Below are 13,913 nucleotides of genomic sequence, written 5' to 3'. Positions count from 1 at the left end.
CATATAGTAGAGCATTTAAAATTAATTATGTTAGGTGAATGTATTTTGGCATATTTACAAAAAGTTTTCTTTATAAAGTTAAAATTTGCTCAGAAAGTGTGGCTGAATACTACTCAAGATTAAACTGCAGTTGAAATACGAGAATGTTTTACTAAGTGCTGATATATTGCATTTTCCTCAGGAGACTTACAGTGGTCCAAGGGCATCCATTTCAGCTGGTGGGCTCTGACCACACTTTTAAACTCCATGACTGGCTGTTACCACATGGTTATGTGCCACTGCCATCTGGAGTCCAGCAGAAGGATTTGCATTGGTATGCTGTTATGATGCAACTATGCACACAGACTACCAAGGTGCAGTGACACCCAACCAAATGAAGACATGGCAAATTTGATAGCATCGCTTTGTTCATTGCTACCTAATGATAGTTATTTCGTTATTTATTTATTTTGCTTTGTGTGCCAGAGAGTATGTTGTGTGGGGTACTGTATCTGAGCATTTCTGGTGCCAAAGGAGAAGGGATGGGCAAAAGGCTTAGGTAACATGAAATATTCCCCAACACTGAACTTAATAGGAATGCTCCTTCTCACACAGAGCTTTCTGTTGTTGAAGCCCTGAAAAGGCTCCGGTGTGTGGCCCAGCTTCTGGAATGCTGTGCCTTTTGCAGACTGAGCAAGCTTTATTTGTCCAGGTGCCAATTTTTAGAAGCATGGCGTTTGGGGTTATTGAAATTACTAACGAGCCAGCAAAGAGTCCATACCTATTTTTTCAGCGCTACAATCTGAAAGAGCCAATAGAGTAATTGGCTTCTGCTCTCTTTTCAGCTGAACTTGAAAAGCAGAAAGGTGTAGTACGACCAAGCATGTCTCAGTGCTCTAGCCTGAAAAAAGAGTCTGGCAATGGGACATTGAACCGTGCCTGCCTTGATGACAGTTACGCCACTGGGGAGGGTCTTAAAAGGAGTGCCCTTAGCAGCTCTCTTAGAGACCTCTCTGAAGCAGGTATGCATTTCTTCCTTCTTTGATAAATATATTCATTGAACCTTAATATATATGTGTGTGTGTTTGTGTGTGTGTTCAAAGAATACACTAACAAATATGAAAATGTAAGAATGTAATCCTGAGAAAGTTAAATATGTCTTATTGTTAGTAGTGTGTTTTTTTTCTGTTTTTCCCCCTCTGCTTATTCAAAAATTCCATTTGAAAATATTAAACTGTTGTAGCTTTCTATGTATACTTTAAAAGGAGAAAGAAGACAGAGAAAAATTGTAAGTTTATAATAAAATAATGGTTAATTAAACGCTAGGTATAATGCTAGGAGTAAACTGTTTAGTTTTGCGTCCCTTTTTGTTATTTTCTTCCTTATATTGTCATTAGGGGAAAAAACCCACCCAAATCATTGTGTATTGGCTGCTTCTTGTGCATTTTGTGCTTATGTGTATCCATGTAGTATATTGATGAATGAAATTGAGTGAAGCCCTGCTAAATTCTATCTAGAGAAACATAAATCGGATATAGTTGTGTGACTGGTGCTACTTTATCGTATTGCTCAAAACGTAGACTCTAGATCTTGCTGAAACTGTGGCTTGTGTATATACTACACTACTGTTGCCAGCATAATGGGGAAGGAACCATTTTGGCAAAGTAGTAATTTCACCACTGCTTTTGGGCCTAAAGTTTGAACTGATCTGGATGGTGATGGAAGTTTAAAATATATTTTAAATTATAGATGTTATACCTGGTTTTGGAATGTATGCATTTTAATCATTACATTTCACCCATGTGTGCAAAACGTAGAAAAATGCCACTACGATTATGACTGGAAATCAATGCCCTGGTGTATTTTGAATGTCAGGCACTACATTTCAGCTATGTGTGCAAAAGAACAGGCACGTTATTGGTTCCTGCTGTTGCTAGTAGAATTGCTCTGCCTGTTAACATCATGTACACTATGCTAAATTATAATATACCACTAGCAAATAGATTTAAATTTTTGCTTACTTTTCATCCTATATATTATTTTGACCTCTATATAAAAGTGAAGTATACCTTTCTCTTTAAAATATCATGTGTAAGCTTCTACTGTGCTACAGTCATCAATACTAATCTTAAGTATGTGCTATGTGTAATTATGTGCACATGCCTATTTGTGCATCAAAATATACACATACTAATATCTGCATCTTTATTTTTACCAAACGGGTTTACTTTCTATTTAGCCACAATTATTTATCCATAGTAATTATTATATATTACTTTACTTTGGGGACAATTCAGTGACAACCATGAATCCATTGCATGGAACAACACCAGTGCAAAGGTCCACTGAATTAACGCTTTTTAGAATTTTATTTAAAAATGTGCACTTGAGTAGACTTTGGATGAGGCCTCAGTCGTCATCATTTAGTTTCATGTAAGAATGGTTTCACTTTTCTGTTTTTCATTGAGAATCCCAACATTCATTTTTAGAAACAGGATTTTCACTAATGTACCTATTACTTGACATGATTCCCAGTTAACACTTTTCATCCTACTAGGAGCTTTCAAACATTTACTCCAGACATTGTCATGTAGCTAGCTTCATTTGGAGGATTCTTTACCATAAACAAGATGAATTTTTCATAAGCATGAAACATCCCATATGTCAACAACATATGCCTTCTGTTGGCATATACTCATCGCTGACAAGTTATTTTCTGTAGTTGAATATAGGCGTCAGACTGAAGGGTTTAAGCAGTGACTATGTTAAACCCAGCTAAACTTAATTTTAACATTTTTATTGAGTCATAATTATGGAGAGTTTATGTTTGGACTTGTGCAGTGCAATTAATTTAAGAAACACACACACATACAGTCAGGTATTGGTTAGGATAACCTAGGTGGTCGTTTCATTGATTATGTTAGCTATTGCCAAGAACCAACTAGAAACAGGTGCAGTTCTATAGAAGTTGGCCTTTGGAGTGATTTCCATGGGTTCAAACAGAAAGTTTTCTCCATGCAGTTTCAAATCATAGAGGTAAAATACTTCACATGGTAACACATTCTGTGTAAATTATAGGCTGATACTGATGATCCTTTGATTTCATGAAAAATGAACAAGATGTGTAGATAACGTCTTTTACTACTTTTTAAAATGTGTGTATCTATAGGGTTCATGTCAAATATGATCTTCAAAGATACATGTTTGAACTGGCCCTCACTGCAATGAGATTATGAAGTGTTTAGCTTAAACAACACTGTCATTTTATGCCATCACTCCTCTCCAATAGAAAGATTGAGCATGTAGCTAAAAATCATGTAGTTTTGCTTTGCTACAGGACGCAGGAGGAGGCTGATGAAGTAGATTATGTGTATCTTATGTAGGTAGAAACATGCTTTTTTCAAAAGGTTACCTTGCTTTTTTAAAAAAAAACAACACTTAATTTTACCACTCAAACAGTGGTTATAACGGCTTTATAATTTTTATTTCAGAGATTGTTTAAATATGTAATAATGTTGTTTTTGGATACTATGATGTATGTAAAACTTGGATATTTAATGTTTTTCTTTTTAAAAGAAAAATATGTCAAAAATGTTAAGGCAAAGCATCTTTTAGTTCAGGGCCAGGGAACCTGTGGCCCTCTACATGTTTCTGGACTACAACACTCATCATTCCTGACCGTTGGTCATACTGGCTGGGGCTGATGGGAGTTGTAGTCCAACAACATATGAAGGACTCTCCGCCCTGCATTTTGGATTTTTTAAAGCCCTATATTATTCTCACCACCTGAATTAGGTTTTCAAGGTCTCCAGCATTAAATATGTCCTTTAACACTTCTCCAATTTATTAAAGTATAATTCATTTAAAATAATAAATGGCTAGCTTTTAAAGGCTGCTTGTTCAGTTTGACAAAGTCAGGTTTACTTGTTTGTGTCTCATGCAGCCTAGACAACTTCCACAAGTTGTTTCATTGTGTGATAAAGAATAAATAGGTCCAAAAGAAATATTTGTAAGCTGAAGTGCATATTTGCAATTTGTACAGTGACCTCCGGAAAAGGCCCTTGGTAACTGACTAGCCATTTGCTGCATGATGTTAGAGAAAAACTTGAGCCAGCGTTTGGATTGCTTTGGAAATATGACCGCATTTACCATCTTTAGCATCATTTCCCCCCCACCTGCATAATTGGGGGAGACATTCAAGGATAGTTGTGAAAGATTCAGAAATTTGCCAGATGCATCACCATGGTATTGTAAGAGTAGGATTGATTTTGAGTCAGGAACCTACCTCAGATGAGTCTGAGCATTTTATGATGACAAGATGCAGTTTAAGATGATGAGATACAGTTGCTTAAATTAAAGCCTACAAACATTGTGGTCCCATATACTCAAGGTATATGAAGCTTGTACTAATTTCCTGAAATTTGGGAAGTATCCAGGTTGCCTTCTCAAGGCAATGTCATTCCATAATTGCAGTGCCACACCAGAGAAGGCCCTGCTTCAGGCAGCTATAGGTATGACCGTAAAGAATTGTAAAATTATTTATTTACTTATTTAAAACAATTTTACTGCCTTTCACTGAAAATATGTCAGGGAACATATGCCCGACGTAATAAAATAAAACAACATCAATAAAAGACAACTCTAAAATAAAAAAGAAATGGGGCCATTATATCTTAATACATCTTAAAATATCCGCATAAATAATCATTTATTAAGCTGGCATCTAAAAGCTTGTAAAGTAGACACCAAGCACACCTTATTAGACAGATATTCCAAAACTGGGGCACCACTACCGAAAGAAACCTTCATTGTAGATGTAGTAGATTTGTTTATCTTATCTAGTTATCAGGTTATCACAAGATAAAAGTATGAAAGTAACACAGCTAACCAATGAACTTACCTCAGACCCAAATAGTCGAAGGAAGTGATGGGCACCTGGGGCTTGTCAACTTGGGAAGGTAGCCTATCTAGAAGAAGGAAAATTCTGCTGCCTTACGGAATATCTTCAAGAGAAGAAAGGGCCAAGGAGTAAATCCTACACAAATTCAGAGTGGAGTCCCTAAGACGGTTGGATGGCGCCTTGTATGCCTCCTTCTGGCAACTCCTGCAGCCAAGCCAGTGCCAAATGGATTGCTTTGCTTTCCTTTGGACCATATGAGTGACATCAAAAGGGAGGGTCCTGTTGCCTGGGCAGCTCAGGCCCTCCTTGTGCCCTGGGGAGGTCACTTCACCCCCAGAGGCACACTCCATTGACTCTTGAGACAGAAGGATACCAACAAGAACAAAATATTATTATTATTATTATTATTATTATTATTATTATTATTATACTGCCTGCATCTGAAAAACAGGGGGCAGTTCACAACATAAAAATACAAAATAACACAAATTACATATTAAAACAGAAGCAAACCGATAAACCCCCTCCCTCAAACACATTTAAAGGGCCATAGAATGTTAATCAGCCCAAGGCCTGGTTATAGAGAAGGGAGCCACACTAATCTGCAGCTCTGGGTAAAAAAAAAAAAAGGAAGATAAGTGAAATTAAGTTGCTTCTTAGAGTTGTGTGTTGAAAAAATTCACAGGCTTGGTTGCTCATTTTTGTAGAAGTCTGGAGAGGTGATGAATTGTGCCCACTCCCCTACAGAAGAGGGCTTGCAATCATGTTACCCTAACACTCACCTACTTTCCTCTGATCAAGAGAGATGTTTGGCCTCTGTCCCTTTTTGGGGGAGGCTGGTAGAGAATACTTTGACATATGTATTATTAAATGTAGAGTCTAAGAAGTATACACACCTTCTTGGCATATGAAATCATGTTCAGTGCAGTGCTGTATGTTTTCTGGCAGCCTTTAAGTATAGTTTGGAAAACATTACTCCCATAAAATGTGTTAAGCGCTTAGAAAAGGCAAGCAACTCTACAAAACCTGATACGAAAGGGACTATAGAAAAAGGTTGCTGTCATGAAGCTGTGTTGTTTATTTCACCATGGAAAAAGAGAGCTTTTCATATTGTTAGAGCATTGAGGGAATTGTGTGACTTTTGTGAGGAAACTAAGAAACCCTTTATACCTTGAAAATATGTAAAGAACTCAAGTCTCCATTAAGAAATGGGCTTCATCATTAAACTCTAGTTACTAAAATTATGATTAATTTACTCTAGAGCTACTTTATTTTATCTGGACTGTTCTGGAGCCCAAAATGATCAAAGGGTTGGAGCAACTTGCCTGAGGAGAAAAGTTACAACATTTGGGCTTACTGTTGAAAAGGCAAGGAAAGAGGGCACACGATAGAGGTGTATAAACTTATGCATTGAGTGGATAGGCTTCTCTCATACTACTGGAAATTGGGGCCATCCAAGGAAGCTGAATGTTGGACGATTCAGACAAAGGAAAGAATTCTCTCCCACTAAATGTAATGATGGTACCTGGCATGGATGTCTTTAAACAGATTAGACACATTCATGTAAGGCTATCAATGGCTGCTAGCCATGCTTGGCCATTCTCTGTTGGAAACAGAATGTACTCAGGTCTTGCTTGTAGGCGTCATCCAGTAGGCATCTGGTTGGCCACTGAAAAATGGATGATGGACTATATGGGCCTTTGGCCTGATCCAGCAGTGATGAGCCTACATTATTACATGGCTTGTTACTAGAACAGAAAACCTTTCTACTTGCTTAGTCCATAAGTAAACATACCAACCATACTTGCTTTTATTTCAGTGTACATTCTCAAAAGTTGCATCGAGTAGTAAGCTTTAGAAATCAGAGTACTTTGTACTGTCTTTGGCCAGTCATGCTGTCATTTTGATGCCAAAATAAGTTATTTAGGAATATGAATCACCAAGTTAGGGGCCTGCATGTAAGATCTGGCATCTGATCTGAGCACACATGTTTATAAAAACAAAGCCATAAACAGTAGGCAATTGTGGCTATATCTTAAATGTGTAAGCACTGCACAGTTGACAAACACAATCTCACCATAGGTATGGCACTGCAGTTTAAATTTTCTACATAAAATTAAGTTTAGTTTTACCATGGAAGAATGTTATATGAAATCCACAATTGTATCTTAATAATTATAATTTCAAGTACTAAAACTTTGAAATGCGGACAAAATGCCTATCCCATCCTTGGAGACGTTAAGACTGCAGTACTTTAACTCAGTGCAACTTCTCAATAAGCACTCTTAGGACTGCACTGCAACAGTGCCTGAAATATTTTTAAACGGTATTTAAGAAATACTTGATACATATAAAAACAGTTATTAAAATCCTACCCACTGAAGGCCATTTTAATACAAGTATTGTACAGTATATCATCTACTGAGTGCATTAAGGATTGCCAGACACAAGCATTCCCCCCATAAACTACAGTTGAGAAAGACATGTAATTAAACGAGAAGCTTTAAATTTCAATGGTTCCATCCAATAAAATAAGTGGGAGCTTCCCCTCTGACGTCAGTAGGATGTGAATTGCATCCTAAGGCTAGAATCCTAAGCACACTTACTTAAGAGCAAGCTCCGCCAAACAGAGTGGGGACTTTCTTCTGAGTAATCATGTACAGGATTGTGCTTTAAATGTTTACTAGTATAGTTTCAGTTCCTGTCCTATCACAACATGCAAAGTTAATCTCCAGACCCCACTAGAGGATCCTACAATGCATCAGCGAAGGCGGCTGTTGATCACCCAGGTCTTGTCTCAGTCTCTAATCTATGGTATTGCATGTCCTGGGCAGGCAAGCGTGGGCGTCGCAGCAGTGCAGGATCGCTAGACAGCAATATGGAAGTAAGTAGGAAGTTACTGATGTCTAGCTGGATGTGATGTGCATTTCAAACCTTTCTTTTATATACATTTTTTGCTCTTTTTCTTCTAACATACAACCTGCCTGCCTCAAATAAAAATGCATGCCAAGGCTACTCACTTCGTATTTTTAGATTTTTATTTATTTTATTTTTTTAAGAAAACAGCAACACTACTACTACTTCTGGCTTGTTTTTAGACCAAGTACCATTTTTTTTTATTATTATTATTTCAGCTAACCTCGTTCCCTTCTGTTCCTGCAAGCATGGTTAAATGAATATGATGTGCCCTCTTGCCACCATTTCAGTCTGGTCCCTGCTTAAAGGCCCAGTGGTTATTTGTTACACAGTACACCGTTGGTGCTGTTTGATATTTAACTTAGCTACTGACGTCATGCTCAGCCATTCACATTGCTTATTTTTCGAGTTAAATTGCGAAATGTATGCAGTCGTGACACCATGGAATTGCATAGATAGGGCATGGGGAAAGAAAACAAATAAGACGGATGAATTCAATGTGGATTTCATGAGATTTCATTCATCTTCAAACCATTTATATACTGTTCATGTCTTTGAATTCAACCTGCAGATTTGTGTGTGTGTGCACGCGCGCACGTGTGTGTGCGTGCGTATGTGTGTGTGATGTCTGTGTGTGTTTGAATTAGGTAGACTACAGTCTACATATAGCACACGATGCCTCACCATTGCTATGTCCCTATAGCTGTCCATAAAGAAAATAAAGTGTCCACAGACTAACTAGATAGTCAACGGCTAAATAGCAGGAAATACTGGGCCATAGGTCAGGAGATGTGGGAACAAAGCACAAAACCTACCAATAAAGAAAAACAAGCGTAGTCTCAGTCTAACACTATTAGTGATAGCTCACTTACTTTCTACATCTCAAAATAGAAGCAGTCTACTTTAAAGTTAATGTTAGAGAAAAACGCAGCACAAAATCTGAATGTTAACAGTGTGCTAATTATTTCAGTTTAATCCATTGTAACTGTAGACATGTATATATTTGTTCTTGAAGGGAGAAATAAATCACATGAGTATAATATCTTAATAAGAAAAAATGTAGATTTAAAATCAGATCAAAAGGTTTTAATCACTGATTAGTGATTACTTTTTATTGGTCAATATTTTCATTTTTTTAACGAAAAAGAAAAATCACTTCTTTCTATAATTGGGTCATATCTAGCATCACCCCACCTGTACCTTAAAGGAAGAAATTGGCAAAAAGACAGACAGAAAGACAGACAGACAGGCATCTCCTATAGGTCATAGACAGACAGACATCTCCTATAGGTCATACAGCAGTTTATCCCTATGAGCTTTCAAGGAAAACATGATGGTCGCTGTGAACTTTTTTCTTTTACACATATTTTAAGGTTTTTTTAATTTTTATTTCTATTAATTTCTTTTTAGGGGTCCATCATTAGCAGTCCTCATATGCGCCGAAGAGCTACATCAACCCGAGAGTGTCCATCTCGCCCTCACCACCAGACTATGCCTAATTCTTCCTCACTACTAGGGTCCTTATTTGGTAGCAAAAGGGGAAAGCCTTCCCAAGGCCACCTAGCAACTGGCCCGTCACAGCACCCACCTCACCCTCCTATACTTTCACATCAGCAGCATTCGCAGCACTCTTCTTCCGCCCTGCACCACGCGGGGCCAGCGGAGGGGCAGACCCAGGCACAAGTGCACACCCACCATTCTCAGTACTGCCACATGCAGAACCCGCCTCCGTACCACCACCACCACCACTACCACCCACCCCAGCATATCCAGCACCCTCACCAGTACCACCACGTGCCGCACTCACAGCATGTAGCGCATTCGCAGCATTCTTACATACCGCATTCTCACTCGCAACATTCTCATGCCCCCCATCCTCCATTACCCGCTCCTCACCCCGTACACTCTTCCCACGCGCCACATCACCACGGCCAGCCGGTGCCCCCTTCTAGTTCAGCCAGCACTAAGCCCAAACATAGCGGCATCAGCACAATAGTCTAGAACCAAACTCCTCTGCCAGTAATTGTAGCTCTAGACAGGCACTTACAGGAAGCAGAAGCAGCCTATAAAACTGGAATGGTTGTTTTTTTTTTAATAATAAATAAATAAAAATGAAACACAAGCCAGAAACAACTTAATTGACTCCTTTGCCTTAAGGATTCAATAGAACAACTCACGTTAGCTTGATCAGTGCTGGTCTTACAACTGAACTCAGTGGTGATCTTCTCCCTCCTTTTCTCCAGTAGCCTTGAAAATATGCTGCTTGCGGAAAACATTTATGCTACCTTTCGTTTCACCCACCCCCCATGACAATTTTTAATGCATAATGAAAACATAACCTCAAAATAAAAGGAAAAAAATATGAAATAGAACCAAGTGTTGCATTCTTGCTCCTTAATTGTCAATGGGCAAAAAAAGTAGACCTCATATGGTTGATGAAAGTACGTAAGTAAACTTTATATAATATAAATATATAAATATATACATATATATATATACTGTATAGTTAACATTTATGCTTACAACAAAACTTTTGCAGTCCACAAAGCTAGCAATATATACTTTACCAGGAATTCCATTTACTGATAGAAGGGCAGTACAGTAGTTGAACAGCATAATGGAAGTGTAGACCAAAAAACTAGGAACAAATTCCAGGCATTTCAGTGTTCTCATTAAAAGTTCTCTGGACTTTGAAAAATATCTCTAAGCAATCATTGCAAAGTGTGCCAAGTAACATAGCATTTAGCTGTTGTAGTCAAATATTGCTTTGTACAAATCCTTATTTTATTAACAAGATAATATACTTAATCAGTATTATAACTGTTCTACTATTTCAGGTAAGCAAACTAGTTAAGATGCAGTAACTATACAGTAGCAACATGAGACCCCCTTTGTTAAGGGCTGTCTCTACCTTTTGGTTACTCATATTCTTAGACACTTTAAAGGCTGTGATAACTGTGAACTTACACAATCCATAGTTCTTCTTTTATATTCATATATGTTTTAATAAACTCACATGAAGATTTAAATGGAAGGTACTTGCGTACACGGCATAAACATTCATCTCAGACCTTAAAACAAGAAGCATCCATCCCTTTCCCGACACATTGCCACTTTACCATAACTTACTCAGTTTATCTCAGTTAAAATAGACTGCGGTTCAGGCTTGCCTTTCCATATGAAAGTGATCTGAAACTTGAAGGCTTATTTTAGTACAGATTTTTTATAACTGTAATTCCATGTAGCCATGTGCTGGCAGCAGGACTCTCTCACCATTTCTTCATCACATTTGTTAGTTTATCCCAGCACTCAGCAGGCTGAGTCTTTGCTCGAACTGTCATGGTCCAGTTAAGTCGCAAGACATCTCGTAAGAGCCAACTGTGCTGTTGTTGCTTATGTGTTGTAACGAGTCATTCGCAAATCCGTATGCGATTTTTTTGTACCCCCTAAATCCTATTTTTTTTAAATTAAAAAAAAAGAAAGAAATCATACATGGAGAATACTTTGTAGTTTCAGCATTTTGAGCCACCCCAGTCACAAGGACTGTACATCTAACTGGCAGAAACAAAAGGAACTGCAGAACTACACCAGCAGAATTGTGAATGTGGTTTAAAAGAAGAGGAAGGAAAAGTTCCAGTGAGAGATGGGTAAAACAAATAAACACAAAAACAGTGTTGCTCCGGAATGTAGAAGTGATACATGAAGATGACTCTTATGTATTGGTGATTCCCGATGTCTCCAGTTTGTTTTGTTTTTTCTCTCCCTCTCCTTCTTGCTATGGATTATATCATGATTACCAGCAAAACTAAAAACCAATTACTTCTGTTAACTTCCACTCAGCAAAAACAACCACCTAGAGTTTAGTCTGCTCTTTAAATTTGTCTGTTATTTTCTACGCGTGCAATACTTCCTGTTTTGTCCCCCCCCCCATAAATTAACTACATATGAAATGAAAGTAATAAAAGTCAATTTGATGGTCATCCAGGCAGATTACCGAAGAGGGTTCATCTCGGGAGCCCCCTGAGGCTCGTTGTTCCTTGCAGTTTAAGCATTGTTTGTCCTTATGAGGGATAATAGAACTGTCTGCATGTCATCTAATGTTAATAGTATTAAAGCTACACTCTACATATTGTATATTTGCAAAATATATCAGTGTTACTGTTTATATTAGTTGAAGTAAAGTAATGACATATTTAAATATGTAGACTTTTCTTCAGACCTTTGTACCAATAGTAGAGTCTAACTGTAATTTATAAGTTGTTCCAGAAAAGATAAGTAGCTGGTGGGATACTTTCCCCCCGTGTTGTCGCTCGTTGAAATATTCTGCATGAACCAGACTCAAAAACACATTCACTGGACAACCACATTGCTTTGCATTTGACGGATTAATATTGGCCACACACAAAAGTACTTTAGTGTTGCCCATCTATTTATATAATTTGGATGCCCTAGGGAACCCCGTGTAAGGTTTTAAACTCCCATACTGTTGCTTGTTTTAAGTTCACATACACACAAACATCCTTATATGATTCATATGAATTCCGTAAAATGAAGGTTATATATTACTATTATTTATTTCATTTTCTTGCCATATGCATATGGAACATATAAGTAGAGTGAATGCGTTAGAAACATGAAGTGCATGAATCTCAACGTTCCATGAATACCGAAGGAGGTTCATTCCCCCCCCCCCATAAGTATTTTCGATAAGAACATCCTGTAACCAGCATTACTTTTCAAAACTTCACTGCTTTTTAGAGGAGCGGTCTAAGGTGCCAGAATCCCTTTTATAGACCAAGAGTACAGAACCGTTTCTCTTAGATTGGGAAAATGACAGCAATCATCATTAGCTTCTATGTGCAGTTAGAGGAATAAATTTTATAGCATGCAGCAGGGGAAAAGTAGTTACCAGAAAGCTTTTCTTAGTTTTTCCGTATTAATTAAAATCCATACAAAACACTATTGAACCATGTGTCTTTCTTCCCATGAATAGTATGGCTTAGGTAAAAGCAACAATTTGAAGTTAAAAGAAAAACTAAATAACCTTACAAAAATATCTTTTCTGGGACAACGTCAAATATGTATTTGTTTTAATCCTTTTAAGTTAAGAATGAAATGTACAACAATGTAAAAAAAAAAAAGTAATCCTAATATAATGTACGTCTTGTATTGCTAAAAAGAAGTCTTCAAGCATAACATTGTAGAATGATTTTCCCATCAAGCACTGCATGCAGCAGAAGCCTCTTGTTTCTTGATTTTAAAATGAGCTGAAAGACAGTCAGCAGCTATTTAAACAATGACTCTCTACATGTTGACTTGCTGTTCCATATAAAGCTGTGTGTTTACTGCAGTTAAGCATGCATTTTGCTGTTTCCGTTGTAAAATATCATCACATCTTGCCTGCAAAAATGAGTAATTGTGTATATAGTTAAAGAAAAAACTTGACCAATAATAAGATAAAATTTTGAGGGAGGGAAAGGATAGCGAAGCAGGACCAAGTAGGGAGAATAGCTAATTCTCTAAACTGTACATAGTGTGTAAATTAGTATTAATATAAGTCTGCAGTCACTTTCAGGTTGCATACAGTACCTGTCTCCTGCTAGGAACTTTAATCCCAGCCTTGCGTTGTATTAAACTGTTGGAATTAGGTCTTGAATGCAGACTGTTAAAAGACCTCAAGAAACATCATGCTCATGAAAAGCTTCTGTTATGGGAGGCTTCAGACCATTTTGTAACTGTTGGGAAGGAAGGAGTGCTTTCATTTTAATATGCATTGTTTGTAAGTAGTATCAGACCTTATCGTTGTAAAACTATAACTGTGATTATGTGGGAAATCAAATAAATCACTTTGAACTCACTCAGTTTCTCATCTTTTGTAGAACTGCAAGCACTTATATTTTTCATATTAAATGAATAAAATTACTATGCCACTTCACTTCTTGGAAATCTCATTTTGTGTTGTTTAAAACAAACAAAAAAAAAAAAACACCACTGCAGTATCGCATGCAAAAGGTAGAAACAAATAGCCCTGTTTTGTACAGGCGAGGCATTGGGCTCAAATTGGGACTGTTTATGTCTCAGCTGGAGAGGACAGACAAATCAATGGTTTCCTATGGGG

At 37.5% G+C, this 13,913-nt stretch overlaps 1 protein-coding gene and 1 long non-coding RNA gene across 26 annotated transcripts in view; one reads left to right on the top strand and one right to left on the bottom strand.

Annotated features, from left to right (window-relative positions):
• LOC310838955 overlaps nucleotides 1-6,371 on the bottom strand; it is a 29,214-nt gene extending 22,843 nt beyond the window's left edge. The window contains exon 1 of the long non-coding RNA XR_014561253.1: nucleotides 4,880-6,371. This is a non-coding gene — a long non-coding RNA (uncharacterized lncRNA). The remainder of the gene's footprint in view (nucleotides 1-4,879) is intronic.
• The window catches only part of IQSEC1 (IQ motif and Sec7 domain ArfGEF 1), a 315,470-nt gene extending 301,818 nt beyond the window's left edge, over nucleotides 1-13,652 (top strand). For 14 of the 25 annotated variants that reach the window (XM_083726922.1, XM_083726921.1, XM_083726914.1 and 11 more), the window contains 3 exons: nucleotides 825-1,001; nucleotides 7,714-7,763; nucleotides 9,206-13,652. In XM_083726922.1, coding sequence (XP_083583048.1) covers nucleotides 825-1,001; nucleotides 7,714-7,763; nucleotides 9,206-9,796 — 818 coding nt within the window. In that variant the 3' untranslated portion in view covers nucleotides 9,797-13,652. The remainder of the gene's footprint in view (nucleotides 1-824; nucleotides 1,002-7,713; nucleotides 7,764-9,205) is intronic. The other 11 variants (XM_083726912.1, XM_083726909.1, XM_083726916.1 and 8 more) reach the window with 3 other exon arrangements.
• Nucleotides 13,653-13,913: the final 261 nt, after the last annotated feature.

Source organism: Podarcis gaigeae, assembly GCF_964106915.1.
Source record: "Podarcis gaigeae genome assembly, chromosome: 2".
NCBI classification, from domain to species: domain Eukaryota; kingdom Metazoa; phylum Chordata; class Lepidosauria; order Squamata; family Lacertidae; genus Podarcis; species Podarcis gaigeae.
This window is presented reverse-complemented; position numbering and strand designations above follow the sequence as displayed.